Source organism: Podarcis vaucheri (genome assembly GCF_965113315.1).
Source record: "Podarcis vaucheri genome assembly, chromosome: 2".
Classification (NCBI taxonomy): domain Eukaryota; kingdom Metazoa; phylum Chordata; class Lepidosauria; order Squamata; family Lacertidae; genus Podarcis; species Podarcis vaucheri.
Genome location: NC_138760.1, coordinates 80,887,534 through 80,903,616, shown reverse-complemented (window position 1 = coordinate 80,903,616; position 16,083 = coordinate 80,887,534). Strand labels below are relative to the sequence as shown.

Below are 16,083 nucleotides of genomic sequence, written 5' to 3'. Positions count from 1 at the left end.
TGCATACTGTAGGTTTCGGTTTGCGCAATTAAAGTGGATTAAAGCACTCTGGCACAACAAATCCACGTTGTTGTTGTTGTTGTTTGTCTAAAACAGAGACTTTTGCAGTTAGGAAAGTAACAGGGACATGTGCTGAAAAGAGTTGGATAACAATCATATGCCCTCTCTGCTAACAAACCTGAAAGAATCCTCATTGTCGTGTAGCCTCCCTGCAGACAAATCTGAATATACTCTCAATAAAGTCTGGGCTCACATAACCCCTCTGTGCAAGTTGTGTGCAAACAAATCAGGACGAATAATCAATAAACAGATAAATTGGAGGGGGCCTAAGTGTTACACATGATGTAGCATTTTACATTTAATCGCTTCCTAGGCAGTGATATATCGCAGTCAGAATCCAAAGGGCCATTTGCACTGCCTCTGTGTGTCTTTTTTTCAGCCTCCCCCTTCCAGTGCATCCTTTGGCAATCTGTCCCCAAAGTCGGAAGACCTTCCAGATCCTTCTGTGAGATGTAAGCAGCTGCTGCCAGCAGAGCTGCACTCATCCAGCAGGGCTTCCCTTCCTCTTCTCCTCATGAGGCCTTCACACTCCCCCCCCCCCGCCGCTGCCCAGAGCGGCTCTGGAGGGTCCTCCAACCATCCAGAGCAGATGCTGGGGGCAAGTGATAGGGTGGGCTTCAGAGGGAGGCAAGAAAAGGAAGTCCCATGCCACCTTAAAGGCTAATAGATTTGTTGTGGCACAGGCTTCTTGAACATTAGATCCAACTTCATCAGATCATGAAGTTCCTTACGTTTTCTTTTTTCAATAATTGAACCCCCAAGAGCTCTGAAAGGTAGCACTACCTTAAATTGTCTCTAAAACAGTCATATAAAGCCAACGAACCAGATAAAACATTACAGCTATGACTTCAGCACCTCAATTAATATTCTACTGCCTGCTTTTCCTCTATCCTCATCACAGAATAACATGTTCGTGCTGGTTCTTCCACCATAGAATTTTGACCCATCTTTTATTATGGCATCTTAATAAATGCTGCCACAAAAATGGTTGTTTCATAAGGGCGTGCGACTTGTTGTTTTCCTTTATGGCCTGCTGCCCTCCGCGTGATGTTGGACCCTAATTCCCATCAGCTCCAGGCAAGCTAGCCAATAATCAGGGATACTAGGAGTTGTAGTCCAAACAATTTCTGGAAGTCACCTCTTTGGTTGCCCCTGGTATACAGCTTCCATACCCACCTTTGGCCTGTTACAAGAGGCAAAGTATAATTATGCAGTGGGATGTGTTGCCTTTGTTTCTGTGTAACCTTGCATTCTGTCAAGCTGTTCAATTCCTTGCATGTTGGCTTTTCATCATTGTTTACTGGCGCTTTCCGCTTTTAATTGCAGTATTTATCTCCATATATAGCTCAAGGAAACCATTCACCCCTGCAATTCTCTTTTTTTTGTTTTAAAGAGCTGGCTGCACAAATTCCTCATCCTTTCCTTAATTCCCTTCTGTTGTAAGGAGCATGAGGACTCTGAATTACCTAGATTACCTTTTTTAACTGTAAAAGTTAATACTGTAGCATGAGTTATAGTTGCCTAATTGTAGCTTGTATTTTGGTAAGCTTACGTAAACTGACAGTATTTCTAAGCTGGTGGAAAATAGCATTAAGGCAAATCTTCCTTCTCCCTAAGCTTTCACTTGCAAAGCAAGTTGAGTTTATTGCTCTCATTTTCATGCTACTATTTCAAGCTATAACCATAATGGTCGCATGTCCCCAATAAAACGAACAAACCACTTCAAGCAATAAGTACACTGCCTTTGTTTTGGCTTTTATTGTGACCTTTCCATTTCTCTCTCAGCAAATGGCCTTAAATTGTTCAGTCGCTTTAAATTACCTAAGTATTTCCTTGTTGTTTTTTTAACAAGAATGACTTAGTTCAGCAATTTTGCACTCCCCTAAATGAGCTATGCAACTCTGGATTTGAAGGCTATCATATTTACTGGGTTGCTTGAGTCAAGTCCTTAACGTAAAGGGGAGGGCAGAAGAAAGGGGTGCATGTTACCAGACGCTAAAATATATAGTGGATAAGTACCAATGAAACCTTGGAACTGAACGTAGATGCCAATCTATGAAGAGTGTTCAAAGTGGTCGATTGCAGTTTGCTCTTGAATACTGGTCTAGATTTAATAAGATGTGAGAGTATGAAATCTGCCGTACTATTCATGAGCAACTTTGCATGCAGATCCAGCTGAACAGGGTGGAGGACTTTAGTTGGTACAGCTTTGCCAGTCCACTGATTATCTTCAATTCTCTTTTCAGTGAAACGCTTCAGAGAACCAAAGCATGAAAGGCGTCCTTGGAGAATTTGGTAAGTGCTTTGTATTGTTCCTAGAGTGCCTTACCTTTCCTAGATGTTCAGCTCATGGACCTTGGGCGATGCATTACAAAGGGCAGGCAGTTGCAATTGTTTTTTCCCAGTCTATAGGAACACCAAGGCAGGGATTTCTGAGAATGTTGCACTCAGTTCTGTGTCCTTTTTAAAGAAGATTGTAGTTGCATTACAGGGTCTTCCTGTGCCAGGCAAACCTGAGGCAAATAATATCAAGCTGCAGGAGCAGCAGGTCATTGTGAAATTTAAATCAATTTAAATTTAAAACCTGTTCGCTAGAGCAAAGTACATAATCAATCTGCATTTCCCTCATCTTCCCCCCTCCTTTCTGTGGTTACTTAGCTTATATCTTTTTGTTACTGTATATCCAGCTCAAGCCTATTCACTGATTTCCCCTTTGAATTCCCTTTCCTTTATTTCTTACTGCAGGTGTTTATTCTGCTAACGTTTTAAGTTGTTTACATCTTCAGATAGTCAATAAATTTTCCCCATTCTGTTTTTAAGAAGTCTCTCTTCTTGGTTTCTTATTCTTCCGGTATATTCCACCATTTCTGCATACTCCCATCAATTTTAATTGCCCGTGACATCTTTCTCATACTGCAGACAAATCTTCTGAATTTGAAAGTTAATGCCCTTAGTAGGATTTATTTAGCATTGGCTGTTTCTTCCTGCCTCTCCCAGATTAGGAACTCAGTGCCTATTGACATCAGATTCCTGAGTGTACACTTTTCAGTGCCTGCTAGAAACATTTTTGCTCGGGCCGTCCTATCCAGACAGGCAAGAGTTGGCAGGTGCTTTGATCTGTTTTTTTTAGCTTACAGTTGATTTTAATTATCTTTTTATTTGTCTTAAATAGTGTGTTTTAAACTTGACCCTTTATTGACAGTTTTTCATTATTTTTTTTCATTTTTGCAAATCACTTAGAGAGGTTCGATTTACAGTCAAGTGGTATATAAATTTTGCCACATAATTAGCAGTGCCGGGGTCAAGGTGTGTGGAAACAGAAGTGCAGAGTACAGTTATCCTGTATTGGTGGCCAATCCAGAGAGGTATGGGATGGGTGCTGGCCTGCAGAGACTTAAGTGACAAGGGAAGTTCAGCTGGCAGGAATGGGGGGAAAGGTGCAGTATATGGAAACGAGGCTTACTGGCAGAGAAGAGCAGAGCTGACAGCTTGAGGCAGTGGTGGTGTTCATGAGGGGTTTGGAGAAAACAAGAAGTGGAAAGGAGGCAAAATTGGGGCTGGATAAGCCCATCAGCTCCATAATTTTGAGTGAACCCGGGCATCTGTTTGATAGGAAATTTCGCTCTCCAGCTCATTTAAGTTTGACACACGGGTCTAGAAAACAGAGAAATATATTGGAATGTCTAATAAAAAATGAAACTTGCCTGCTAATGACCCTTATGAATGAAGAGCACTTGCACTTCATTCCCTCTCACCCAGTCAAGTTATACTTGTGAATTTGATAGACTGGACTTTGCCAGGGATGCAGGAAATTAAAAAAGTGATGAGGGTTCTCATAGCTGAGGCAGCCCCCCAGGACTCTTTCCGGCCCTCACTGGCTCTACTCTAATACTCTCCAGAGCTTTCCCCTGTTGGAATATGTAACTATTTCACTTTGATGGAGGATGGAAGGGGGGGATTTCTAGAGAAACCTGTGACTTTTTGTGTTTCTGGGACGTAGTTCTCAAACTTGCCAGTCTCCACTTTTGCCACCACCCCACCTTATTAGCATGCCACCCCTTGGAAGGTTCCCCATGAAGAAATGCAGTATTTGGGCTGAAAAGGGTCTCTCGCCTCCAGGATAAAAAGTTTAAAACTGCTTCTGCACCCTTGGTATCTTTCCTTTCTAAGAACTTGCAATTTTAGATGAGGAGATCTATATGGTCTGTGTTTCATATGATGACCACTTTTTTAACTTCCTGTAGGTTTTTGGATACTTCCAAACAAGCCATAGGGATGTTGTTCATCCACTTTGCCAATGTGTATTTATCAGACCTTACCGAAGAGGACCCTTGTTCACTGTAAGTAGTGTGTGTGTGTGTGTGTGTGTGTGTGTGTGTGTACACACAATGCTTTATAGAACCATCCTGCATGCTGTTTTAGAATAATAGCCAACAAGGTTTAGAAATATTGGTCCAACAGAGTTTAAATTTAGATCCCTGCCCAACAAACTAAGTTAGAAATCAATGAAGTCGGCTCCTGCTTGGTCAGGCCAGCAAGTCAGATGCTTCATAAACATCCTTGTAGTGCAGAACAGCATCAAGCTACTTCTTTCCTGCAATGCACAAGTCCCTTCAAATGATAAACCCTAACTTTGAAACGCTAATATTCCTCCAGATGGAGCAATTCTGTCAAAAAAGCTGGAAAACAGAGATAATCAGTCACAGCTTGATTGTTTTCCAGGACAATAGTGACCTCTGGTGGGCTCTAGTATAATAATAGCTCAAATTTATGCATCCAGGTTGATCGATCCAAATAAATGTCTTAATCCATCTAGCTTCTCATTCTACAGTAATGTATTCATGTAATATTTTTTAAAAAAAAAAACCCAAAAAAATCCACTTCAAACAGAACTTCTATTGACTTTTTGCTTGCGCTTTTGCATTTGAGCATCTACATGCACATAGATTTTTATCTTAGCAACTGCTCTATGAGGAAGACTAAAGCTCAAAATGAGTGACTGGACCAAGCATATCTAGCATGCCTAATGACTAAGCAGAAATTTGAATCTGGATTGCCCTGGATTGTCCAACATGGTAACCACTGGACTGCACTAGCCCTTGAGTGTGTCCCTGCATACCTGTGCTCACTACTTGACCACTAAAAATGAAGAATGAAGAGTAGCATATCTTAAAATTACTGTGTGATTAAGTTGCTAGGCATCTTGAATAGGTGACAGCACTGTCAAAGGCAAAGATCTAGGTGGTGATGATGGCTGAGAGTCATATGGATTTGAATTTTGATTATGGCACCTGCATAGGCCTCAGATCTGTCCTATTTCTCTTGTGTATTTTTCTTATCCCTTTAGGTACCTTATCAACTTTCTGCTGGATGCCACCTTGGGAATGCTGCTAATTTACGCTGGTGTGCGGGCAGTAAACAGCATTGTTGAATGGCAGCAGTGGGAGTCCCTTCGCTTTGGTGAATATGGTAAAGATTTTGATGCCTTAGAAAGGAATTCTTTTGGGGCTGAGCTGCAACTGTATAACATGTTTCTTTTCCAAAGGTGCAGATATTTGATCGCTACACATTGCCAAGATGCAAGCTGGAGTGAATCTCCTAACAAAGCAGTAATGTTTCACAATCAGAAAGCAGCATATCAGCTGGCTGAGAATGATGGCTGTGGTCTGCAACAGATCTGGGTTTTTTTCCAGCTTTGAGACATAAGGACTTTAGTCTTCTGCTCTCTCAGATGACTCCACCTTTTGTCCCTTACGATTGGAACTGCCTCCTAGAATCAGATAAACATTAGTGCCCCCTTCTCTTACTTCCTTCAGATACCAGCTCACAACCCTCCTGCTGTGTGAAGCCTTCACCCCCTAGTCCCCAGCCCTAGTGTCATTAATACCATATAATTGAAATAGTAAATATTTTTCTTCTGTTCTTCCCTGCATCCATTTCCCTTCCTCTGTCTCCTACGTCAAATTTTAGATTGAAAGACCTATCCTCTTGTGTTTTTGTAAAACACCACTCACGTTACAAGCATGAAATATATAATAATTTGGACCTGGAATAATACATAGTAAAGCCCTATTCACGGGTTCTCCCCCTCTGTCTCATCTCCATACCCATCCAGTAGGAGACTTGCTGTATCTGATAAAGCATTCTGTACAATTTAAAACTCTAAATGTACAAGAATCTAAATTCTACAGGCAGTGTCCAAAAACACAAGCCAGGCTCCCTGCTGCAGGTAGGGAAGAACTACCCAGCACATCCCCATTCTTTCCTGTATTGGATAAAGAAAAAGAGAAGACTTTCACAGGCTCATGTGAAGCCTCTCCCTGCCTTGGTGGAAATATTTCAGTGCTGAATCATGTCTAAATTGAATTTCTTACTAGCCACCCTCAAAGCATCCTGCATCTAGGAGGATCCTGGCAAGTCCTTCTATTCTTAACCCAATAGGGATTCTTGAGCTCATGGATGTGCTTGTCTCCTCAGGTGAAATGGCTTTGTACAGTTATTGGGTTTATCTTTGTCTCAGATTTTCCTGAGCCCAGTATTCATTTCTTCCCCCACTACATTCAGTTGGGTAGTGGATTCAGGGAGACTCCAGATGCAAAAAAAATTCCACTATTATGCCAAATTGGATAACTCTTCCTCCTTGCAAAGAGATTTGCTCCCCGCTCATATTAGATTGAGAAATAAACATCTTTGCACTTAAGTCCTGAAAGTGTTTAGGATGCCTTGGAGATCATAAGTCAGAATTACTGAGGTTCAGCAGTGCAGTTTTGGCCAAGTTCCAAAGATGAACTTTAGGCATGCCCAGTGGGATTTCTGACTCTGCGCAAAATCTCTTGCAATATCACAAACTGCTCTGCAAAGCAGCTTCCTCTGTTTCAAAAGTGCCAGGTGGGAAGTAGACTAAAGGAAGAGAGTATTTTAATTCATGCTTAGGATTAGCAAAATGAGCATTCTTTCCCCCCCCCCTGAATTAACTAATGAAACACTCCTGACCTTTCTTGCATTTTCAGATTGCCTCCTATGAGCTCATTCACTTTCCTAGATGTATCATTTGATCCCTAGCGATAGCTTGATATTACTTCAGTAGGACAGACAACAACTCTGTTCTCATATTAAAAGCCTGTCTTTTTATGGATTTAATTTGATAGTGTCTTGGGAAGAGAATTGATACCTCAACATATGCAGGAGGAGCTGCTGGTGATATGGCAGGTTGAGTTGCACGGGGAGAGTGAGGGAAGTCTGAGTCTAAACGCTGGCACTTGTATTTCTTTCACAGCCTCATTTGATTGATAGTTATATTACATATGGACGCTACTATTTCAACAGAAAACAAAAGTAACATAATAGGTGAGAACCAAGAAACTGCTAAAATGCATGTGTGCATTTTCTGACCTGTGGTCAGGAATGATGGCAAATGTAGTTTGCATCACATTGTCCACCCTTGGGCTGTAGCCTTGCAAGCTTCCTACTATCTTCCATGTAAATTCAGCTCTCCTTTATTTTGTCAGCGTTAGTTACGGCGCAGCATTGCGTCTATACAGGTGCTGATCAGTCAGCTTTCAAGCAGCTTAACACTTGAAGTTGATTCTCCAGTACTCTAGGGGTTGGTGCAGATGTAATGCTTATACAATGGTTAACACCATCACACGAGATTTATATCTACATGTAATAAGCATAAGAGGTGGAAGTGTGCAATCCTCTTCCAATCTCTTAGCCTTATTTAAAAGAGTGACAGCATTATGTCAGCATTCTTCATCATCACCATTTTATTTGTATCCTTTCCATAGTTAAACCATTGCTCAAGGTGACAAGATTTACATAACAGAAGTCACAAGCAGTAAATAAAACACAACCAAAAGTACACAACCAAATGGGAAACAATTTCCACATAAATCATAAAATCTAAAACTAAGAATACAGCATTAATATAAATCACAATTTAAAATGGCATAGATAAAAAAAGCAATTTTAAAAAACAGAAACGGAGCCCTCTCTGACCACCAGCAGCAGTAGTCCTTTGTGGAGCCTGTCAGGGGGAGAGAAGCAGGGCAGGCAGGGCCCTTCAGGCTCCCAGCAGGTCAGTCCTTGCAATGCTTGCAATTGAGCAATACTTTGAATGGAAAGCCAGCATCCGCCGGATTATCGGCTGTTGTCTTCTCTTCTTGGCCTCCTGTCATTCGATTAAGGTAAACTTGGGCTGTGCAGAATGGATTTTGTACACCAACTGCTAAGCTATTCTAAAACAGAGGCTACTAAGTTTCTGTTCCAGTCTTCAAACGTTTATTGGGGGAGGGAAATACTTTTATTTGTTGGAAAGTCTTACTACTATTCCTACTTTAACCTGAGAATAAGCAGTGCAACAATGACTTTTGCATTTATCTTTTGTACACAGGTCCATTCATACTTGTATGTATCTGTAATGAGGAAGTTGGGCATATAAGTGAGGGTTTTCTATACTGATGCCAGCCTCGAGAAACTAATTCCTGCTTTGGCTTCCCTACCTGTTTATCAGGACACTTATCTGGTGGGGGAATTCCTGCGGTAAGGGAGACATGCAGTGTAGAATGTAGTGTAGAAAGAGAAACAGCCCTCGAGTTTTGGTTCCCTTCCCATGATATTTAAGTAAAGCTGTTTATTTCCTCTGAAAATGGTGGAATAGCTTTCAACCAGTATTTGATATACAGATAATGAGTTTCTCGTGACTGATTAATAATAATTTTACTTCACAAGCACCTGGATAAATCCTAAGATCTCTATACAATATAAAACAGATAAAACACAACCTGCTCCCCACCAGGCTTGTAGTGTGAGTAAACAGAAGGGAAGGGGCCACGAAACACAATTTTGGGTTTGTAGTACCATTTGAAAGCCTGAGCTCTGCCAAAGCAAAATACATAAACTTGCTTCTTCTTTTTTAATGGAAGCTGGAATCCCTTGTAACTTGCAAGTTGCCAGAATGTGTCTTTAGTACATGTGAAGAAAAAGAAGGGAAAGGCTAAGGAAAGGCAGCTTAGTGTGTTCTTTAAGTGTGCCCCTTCTTCTTGCTTCACACTTTGCTCAGTTCTATACAGTGGACCCTCAGGTAACGTAACTTTCGGATTGCAAACACAGCAAACCTGGAAGTGTATACTTCCTGGTTTCACTGCATGCGCAGAAGCGCTCTATCGTGCCATGCGCAGAAGCGGCACCTCACGTTGCGGACTTTTCGGGGTACTTAAGGACCCCCGGAACGGATTAAGTTTGTATCCGGAGGGACCACTGTATAGGAATTGTGAGATGTGTGCATCTGAAGGTACTGTGGAATAATGAGATTTGCTACATTGGTGACAGGAGGCACCCATAAATTTATACATGACAGTACATGCATGTAATTTAACATGAGCCTTGTTGACTCCAGGAAAATATACGACGGATTGCTGTCTTTGTGTGGGAGAATTTCAAGGTTTGCAGGAATACACAGAATTCCTCACTGCCCCATGAGAAATGAGCATGCTCAGTTGCATCCGGTAGCCACTAAGAATATTGAGTGTCAATGGGAAAAGAAAATTGGGTTTGGGAGTGAGTTGGTCTGTGTCTTGTATATCCTTCTGACTGACATCTTTTCTGGCAAGATGCTCCAAAAAGGGACCTGAAGGATCTTGAGCAGGAGAGTATTTGGAGCCACATAGAAATGTTTGTCTCTTCCGGTGTCTCTGTGGGGAACAGCAATAGAAAAGGGGAACTATGCTGCATTTGGGGGGAGGGATGAGAGAAATCCTATACAAAGATTGTATATTTTAAATGTTACTATTAAAGCATTATGATATATTAAAAATGCATGTGTTCCTGGGTGCTAACCTGCAAATAGAGAGCTTGGTATATTTCAAATTCCACTGAACAAAGAGAAATGGTTCCCAATATACCAATTCAAAATCTGGACTGGAGAAAGAGGCTTGAATTTTTATTGCTGAAATGTTTATTAATAATCTGTAATTAACTCTAGATAGAGTTATATATTTATTTGGCGGTGCATGGGATATACTTCAGTAACACTCTTTATTAGAAATTTCCAGACTTCGAAGCGTTAAGTGCTCAAGTGTTATATAGCACTGACATAAAAAAAGATTATAAACATCAAGACCAGCAAGTAAAATATCTGGTGCATGTCTTTCAAAGCCATGCCAGAAAAGGAAATGACCAAGGCCCATTCCACATTACAGCTGTTTGAAGGTATTCGAGTTTCCATTGCAGCGTTCTCAGGCTCAGCTGTTAGTCTGTATTTGAAGATACCATGAAACTGACTTGAAAGCAGAGAGGGAAATATCATAAAAAATAGCTGCATTCTAGTTGTGCTGACACTGCTTATTGAGAACCATTACAGCAAATCAGATCACATGCAGAAGCTTTTTAAAACTCGTATTTTTGCTGGTGCTTCGTCCTCTTATCCAGGTCTCATATGTGAGTAAAAAGGAAGACTCAACTCCACTGGGTTTGTTTGCTTTTTTAAAAAAACCCACATTTGTACTAGCCTGTTTTAGGTAGTCCATTTCCCTCCAGAGCAGTAAGGTAATTAAAAACTCCAAAGAATCCAATTGCGGCTTCAGCTAAATAATTGTAAATAGTATTGAGAATGTGATGGGTTGCACAGCAGCTATATCTGAGAAATTGATATGATCCTAGTAGACTAGAGAGGAGTGAATAGTGTCAATCTTAACAAGCTTGTCTTCTGTATGTGGGAAAACAGCCACGCAAATAAGGAAGCTACTTGGGCATGCCCAGAGCAAAATTTGTCGCAGTTAATATGGGTTAATTAAAACTGAATATATCATAGTCTAGTTCACTTATTTTGCCAAAACTCCTAGTTGATATGGAAAGGACTTAGACAAGGCATTTGATTCAGGTGCAGTCCGATGGAGCGTAATGGAGCCGCAGGATCACTGTTACAATCACAGTCCTGCCAAGCATGTCAGCTGGAGCAGTAAGGGGGAACAGTCAGATCGCCATGGCAACCTGGAGTTGGTGCAACAACTGGGCCCACTGTAGACGTGTGGCAACAAGGGGGCCTGTTTGCGATCCAGTGGCTCAGGCTGCTTAGCCCCACCCCTGAACCTCCTTGGCGCTGGGCTGGGGGAGTTGGATTGGGCAGAGGTTTTTCTCGGCCGAGTCCCTCTGGCCTCTACCTGCAGAGTGACATCAGCCACTGGATCAGCATGGAGTTCCTTAGCCCCACCCACATGCTTGTCAACACTTTCAAAAAACTCTACAGAGTGGTACCTCAGGTTGCATACGCTTCAGGTTACACACTGCGCTAACCCAGAAATCGTGCTTCTGTTTCAGGTTAAGTACGGACCTCCGGATCGAATTAAGTACTTAACCTGAGGTACCACAGTACATGTAGTGACACAGGACCTAACCTGTGTAAAAACCATATTGACTCTTATTCAGCAATATTTTGTTCAATTTGCTGTATGGCCTATAAATACCAAGATCTCCCCTCCCCTGGCCCACCTTCAAGTCTTCAGGTATAGCAGTCGCTTGTGGAGAAAAGTTAAAATATTTTTTGTTAGAAGATGAGCCATTCCACATAAAAAAGAAGAATTCTTGGGTGGATACCATCTCAGTTCAGTCCTGATTTGTTAATTTAAATTAATATACGAAGCTTAGAACTTCATATACCCTTCTCAACTGTGGTTCCACTAGGCTTCTGAACTAAAGTCAGAAGAGGACAGCATTGCCTTCTCATGCCAGAGAAGTAGTGGGGGAAGCTGGGGCTGGCCCTGAGGTAAATGTCCTCTGCCATTCTGAATCCTTGGCCTCGTCCCCAGAAGTTTGAACATCAGGGCCATGACACCTTTAGCATACCTTCACCGTTTGGTGGTCCAGCTGCCATCCTAGATTATTTCCTGCTTCTGGTATATATTTAGATAAAGTATTATCGCTCTTAATGCTTTTTAGTAATATGCTTCTAAAAAACACAGTTTTATTTTCCTTTTCTTTTAAAAAACCCTTTTATTTATGCAATTTTAACAGCTTTTATATACACATCATACAGCATCCATCACTTATCTCTTTTCCTAAGACTTCCCAACTCTGTGGCATTCTAGGGAAATCTTGATCTGCTGCATAGCCTGATGTTTCACCCGTTACCATTTCAGGTCTTCCTTTCTGATGTTATCTGCTGCTCATATGTTAACTCCTACTTGTAGGTTAAATTGTATATTGTACCCTCTAAGATAATCTCAAAACACCTCCACTCTTCTCTTACTTTTGTTGTTGTTTAGTCATTTCATCGAGTCCGACTCTTCCTGACCCCCATGGAGCAGAGCACGCCAGGCACTCCTGTCTTCCACTGCCTCCTGCAGTTTGGTCAGACTCATGTTAGTAGCTTTGAGAACACTGTCCAACCATCTTGTTCTCTGTCGTCTCCTTCTCCTTGTGCCCTCCATCTTTCCCAACATCAGGGTCTTTTCCAGGGAGTCTTCTCATGGGGTGGCCAAAGTATTGGAGTCTCAGCTTCAGGGTCTGTCCTTCCAGTGAGCACTCAGGGCTGATTTCCTTCAGAATGGAGAGGTTTGATCTTCTTGCAGTCCATGGGACTCTCAAGAGTCTCCTCCAGCACCATAATTCAAAAGCATCAATTCTTCGGCAATCAGCTTTCTTTATGGTCCAGCTCTTACTTCCATACATCACTCCTGGGAAAACCATAGCTTTAACTATACTGACCTTTAACTCATCCTTATTCCTTAGTTTATCAGTCATAGTTACAAATTCTATGTATTATTTCAATTTGTTCTGTCAAATTTCCTTGGTGGGTATCTCTTCTTTCCATTTTTTCCTTCTTTCCCATTTTTTGTTTGATAGCATTTCTTCTTGTGTTCGTTTTTCTTCTCATTTTGTCAAGGCTTCCATATTTCTGGGGGAATGCCCTCTGGTATATTTGACGCTGCTCATTCACTATGCTGGTGTCTTCCTCAGCTTGATGGCACTTTCCACATCTAGGGCATACATTGCAGCTGAGCTGCAATTATTATGCATAGCTGTCAATTCTTCCCTTTTCTTGCAAGGAATCTTATTGGAATAATGGAATTTCCCTTAAAAAGGGGGGGGGAGTTGACAGCTATGTTATTATGGATTTGAATAACCTTCAAATATTCTGGAGAGCTTTGTCTCTTTTGAACTTTCATTTTACTGGTCCCCTCATTTCTTATAAGCCTTCTCTTTTGAAGCCATGGCTGCGAATCCCGGATTTGACCTCCATAGAGGAAGAATAGTGACTCATTTGTATGGGCACTAAACTGTGAAAAGCTACCCAGTGACATTTTGCAGAAGTTTAGTGAAGTGTCCATTACCTTTCAGTATTTTTGTTAACAACTTTGAAGGAATGGGCAGCACCCTTGATGATTTGATGAAAGGTTTCAGGAAAAGGCTGAACACGCACGTGAAGGCACAGATAACGTGAAGAGCCCTTTTTCAAAAAAATGTTATAAGTGCTATTGCAGTTAGCTGTTTGGTGTTTTGTAACAGTCACTGGTTAGTCACTATTACAGGGGGTTAGTTTTTGTTTTTCGTTTGCTCAGTCCAGAGACAGTGTGTGTATTACATTTTAAGTTTTGATTAGAAGATGCAGCCATTTGCCACACGACACAACATGAAAGGTGGTGGAAGTTTTTGTTTAGGGGTAGGTTCATTTTGCAAACACAGAATGTTAGAGGAGCCCTCAGGGCACATGAGAAATGAATGATTCCACCTTTGTGTGTGTTCAGTTTCAACTTCTGTTATCGTGTAAATCTGTCTTAGAATGAGATTAAATAGTTTTGTTTCCAAATAAGGGACAACCAAGAATCTAGTTTGCTAAAGATTTCATAGTGTCTTCCTAGCTACTCAGATGCGATTTAAGCTTGCTTGCTTGCTTGCTTGCTAACCATTTGTGTTTTGTTTTGTAGGTGACCCCCTTCAGTGCAGTGCTTGGGTGGGCCAGTGTGCATTGTACATAGTCATCATGATGTTTGAGAAAACCATCATCATCATAGTTCTCCTAATACCTCAGTGGAAAGAGGTTTGAGTCTTGATATACATATATTTACTAGATAGAGAGATAGATAGACAGACCATATAGTAACCAGTGCTTTAATTTAATTCAATGAGACTAGTCCTGTGCTAACAACTGACCTAATGAAAATATTTGTGGTGGCTAAGCCTTAATAGTAAAATACCATATTGCATCTGTAGGGTATGAATAACCATTTATTCAAAAACCTTCCTTCTGTCCTGTTGAGTAGATGCTTCAGTTACAATTTATTCTCTCAGGTTCTTTCAACTAAGTCATATTCTGAGGAGACTACCTGAAATCAATGGCAAGCTTAAGTCCATTGACGTCAATGGGACTTCTCTGGGTATGACATTGTCGGCTAAAATCTGTATCTGCAGTGGTAGACTCCCAAATAATGAGTAGGATCTTATCATAGACTCTAGGGCAGTGCCAAGCATCTAAATATTAAAGTGCTGAAAAATTAATAGATCACATGGTAATCTAGAAGCAGGTGACATGCCTATGTGTTCTGCAACTACATACAGTTTCCACCATCCCTCTTTCTCCAGTTTTATCCTTTTTCTGAATTCTGCTTTCATGAAGCTGACTAGAAAATTGCAAGTCCTGCAACTATCAGTCTGCCTCATATAAAGAAGTTCCAGATGCAGAGGTCTCTGGTTCTTGGAGCTAACACTATTCAGGGCTTTGAATAGTATTTCCTAGGCCATTTATTTCAAAATACACTTGTTGCTGACCCACAGTGCTTTTTAATCATTGCTGATTAAAGCAATAAAGTGTCCGGATATGTTTAATGTTCATTTTATTATTTCAGGCCCTAGTGAAATAGGTACACATCTTAACATCGTTTAAGAACAAACCTAATATCGTCATTATGCTATAGGTTGTATCCAATGGTATCTGTGTATGAGCAGAACAGACTTCCACTCCTGCAAGAGGACTTCACCATCTTTGCCTTCCTTGCAGCCCTCTAATGCTCTGAAAAAGTTCAATCACATAATGTTGGATTTCACTCAGTAAAAACTATTTCATTTCTGTCCCCTCAGCTCTTCCCAACCCCACGTCCCTTTAACTTGATGCCACATACAGTGAAAAAAGATCACCTGAAAACTCAGTTGTACATGCATGTAATTCCATAATATTAATGTGCTTCTTTCTCTCTTTGCAGGTAGCTGTATTGAATCCTATAAAGAATCCTCAGTTGGAGCTGGCTATTGTCATGCTAATAGTCCCCTTCTTTGTAAATGTTGGTATAAACAAACGTTTTCTGGATATTTAGTGTGTTTAAAAATATTTATACTTGGGAGTGCAAATACATTGCAGTGGCACATGACGGAACATAAAAAGCTGATGCCATAAAACTGTAAAAGGTTAATTGGCTCTTGAACATAGCATTTAGTTGTAGGACAGGTATCAATTCTTTCACCATTTCTAAATCCTCTTCAAAGAAATAGTGATTTCTCTTCCATGATGGTGATTGTAAGAACATTAATGGATAAGTGGGAACCGCCCCACATGCACACACACACTTTGCTTTCAAAAGTAGGGAATAATCAGAAATCATTTTTAAAATTGGTTTTAATCCCATTCAGATTGAGGCACATAAATTGAGCTGCTTGTCTGTTCTTTGACTGTGTTCAACTACTCCGTGAAGCTAAGCGTGCTGATTTTAAAGGGGCATTTTTCTTACACAAGTAAAGGCTCCTGAAGATCTGCACACGTTCCATTGGAAGTACGTGCAGATGCACACTAAACAATGATCACATTGCTAAGTGTAGCACTATTTGCTTTTTGTGCCAAACAATATGTTTCTGTCCATAGTCGAGACATTATTATTATTATTATTATTATTAATAATAATAATAATAATAATACCCTGCCCATCTGGCTGAGTTTCCCCAGCCTCTCTGGGCAGCTCCCAATCGAGTGTTAAAAACAATACAGCATTAAATATTACTGCTATACTGCAAATATGCACTTATATTTACACAACATTG

The 16,083-nt window shown here is 40.8% G+C and overlaps 1 protein-coding gene across 2 annotated transcripts in view; it reads left to right on the top strand.

Annotated features, from left to right (window-relative positions):
• Positions 1–16,083, top strand: part of LOC309526055 (store-operated calcium entry regulator STIMATE-like) — a 34,038-nt gene that overhangs the window by 11,809 nt on the left and 6,146 nt on the right. The window contains exons 2-6 of one of the 2 annotated variants that reach the window (XM_082211990.1): positions 2,307–2,355; positions 4,305–4,400; positions 5,408–5,529; positions 13,983–14,095; positions 15,255–15,332. In XM_082211990.1, the coding sequence (XP_082068116.1) occupies positions 2,307–2,355; positions 4,305–4,400; positions 5,408–5,529; positions 13,983–14,095; positions 15,255–15,332 (458 nt within the window). The remainder of the gene's footprint in view (positions 1–2,306; positions 2,356–4,304; positions 4,401–5,407; positions 5,530–13,982; positions 14,096–15,254; positions 15,333–16,083) is intronic. The other variant, XM_082211991.1, reaches the window with a different exon arrangement.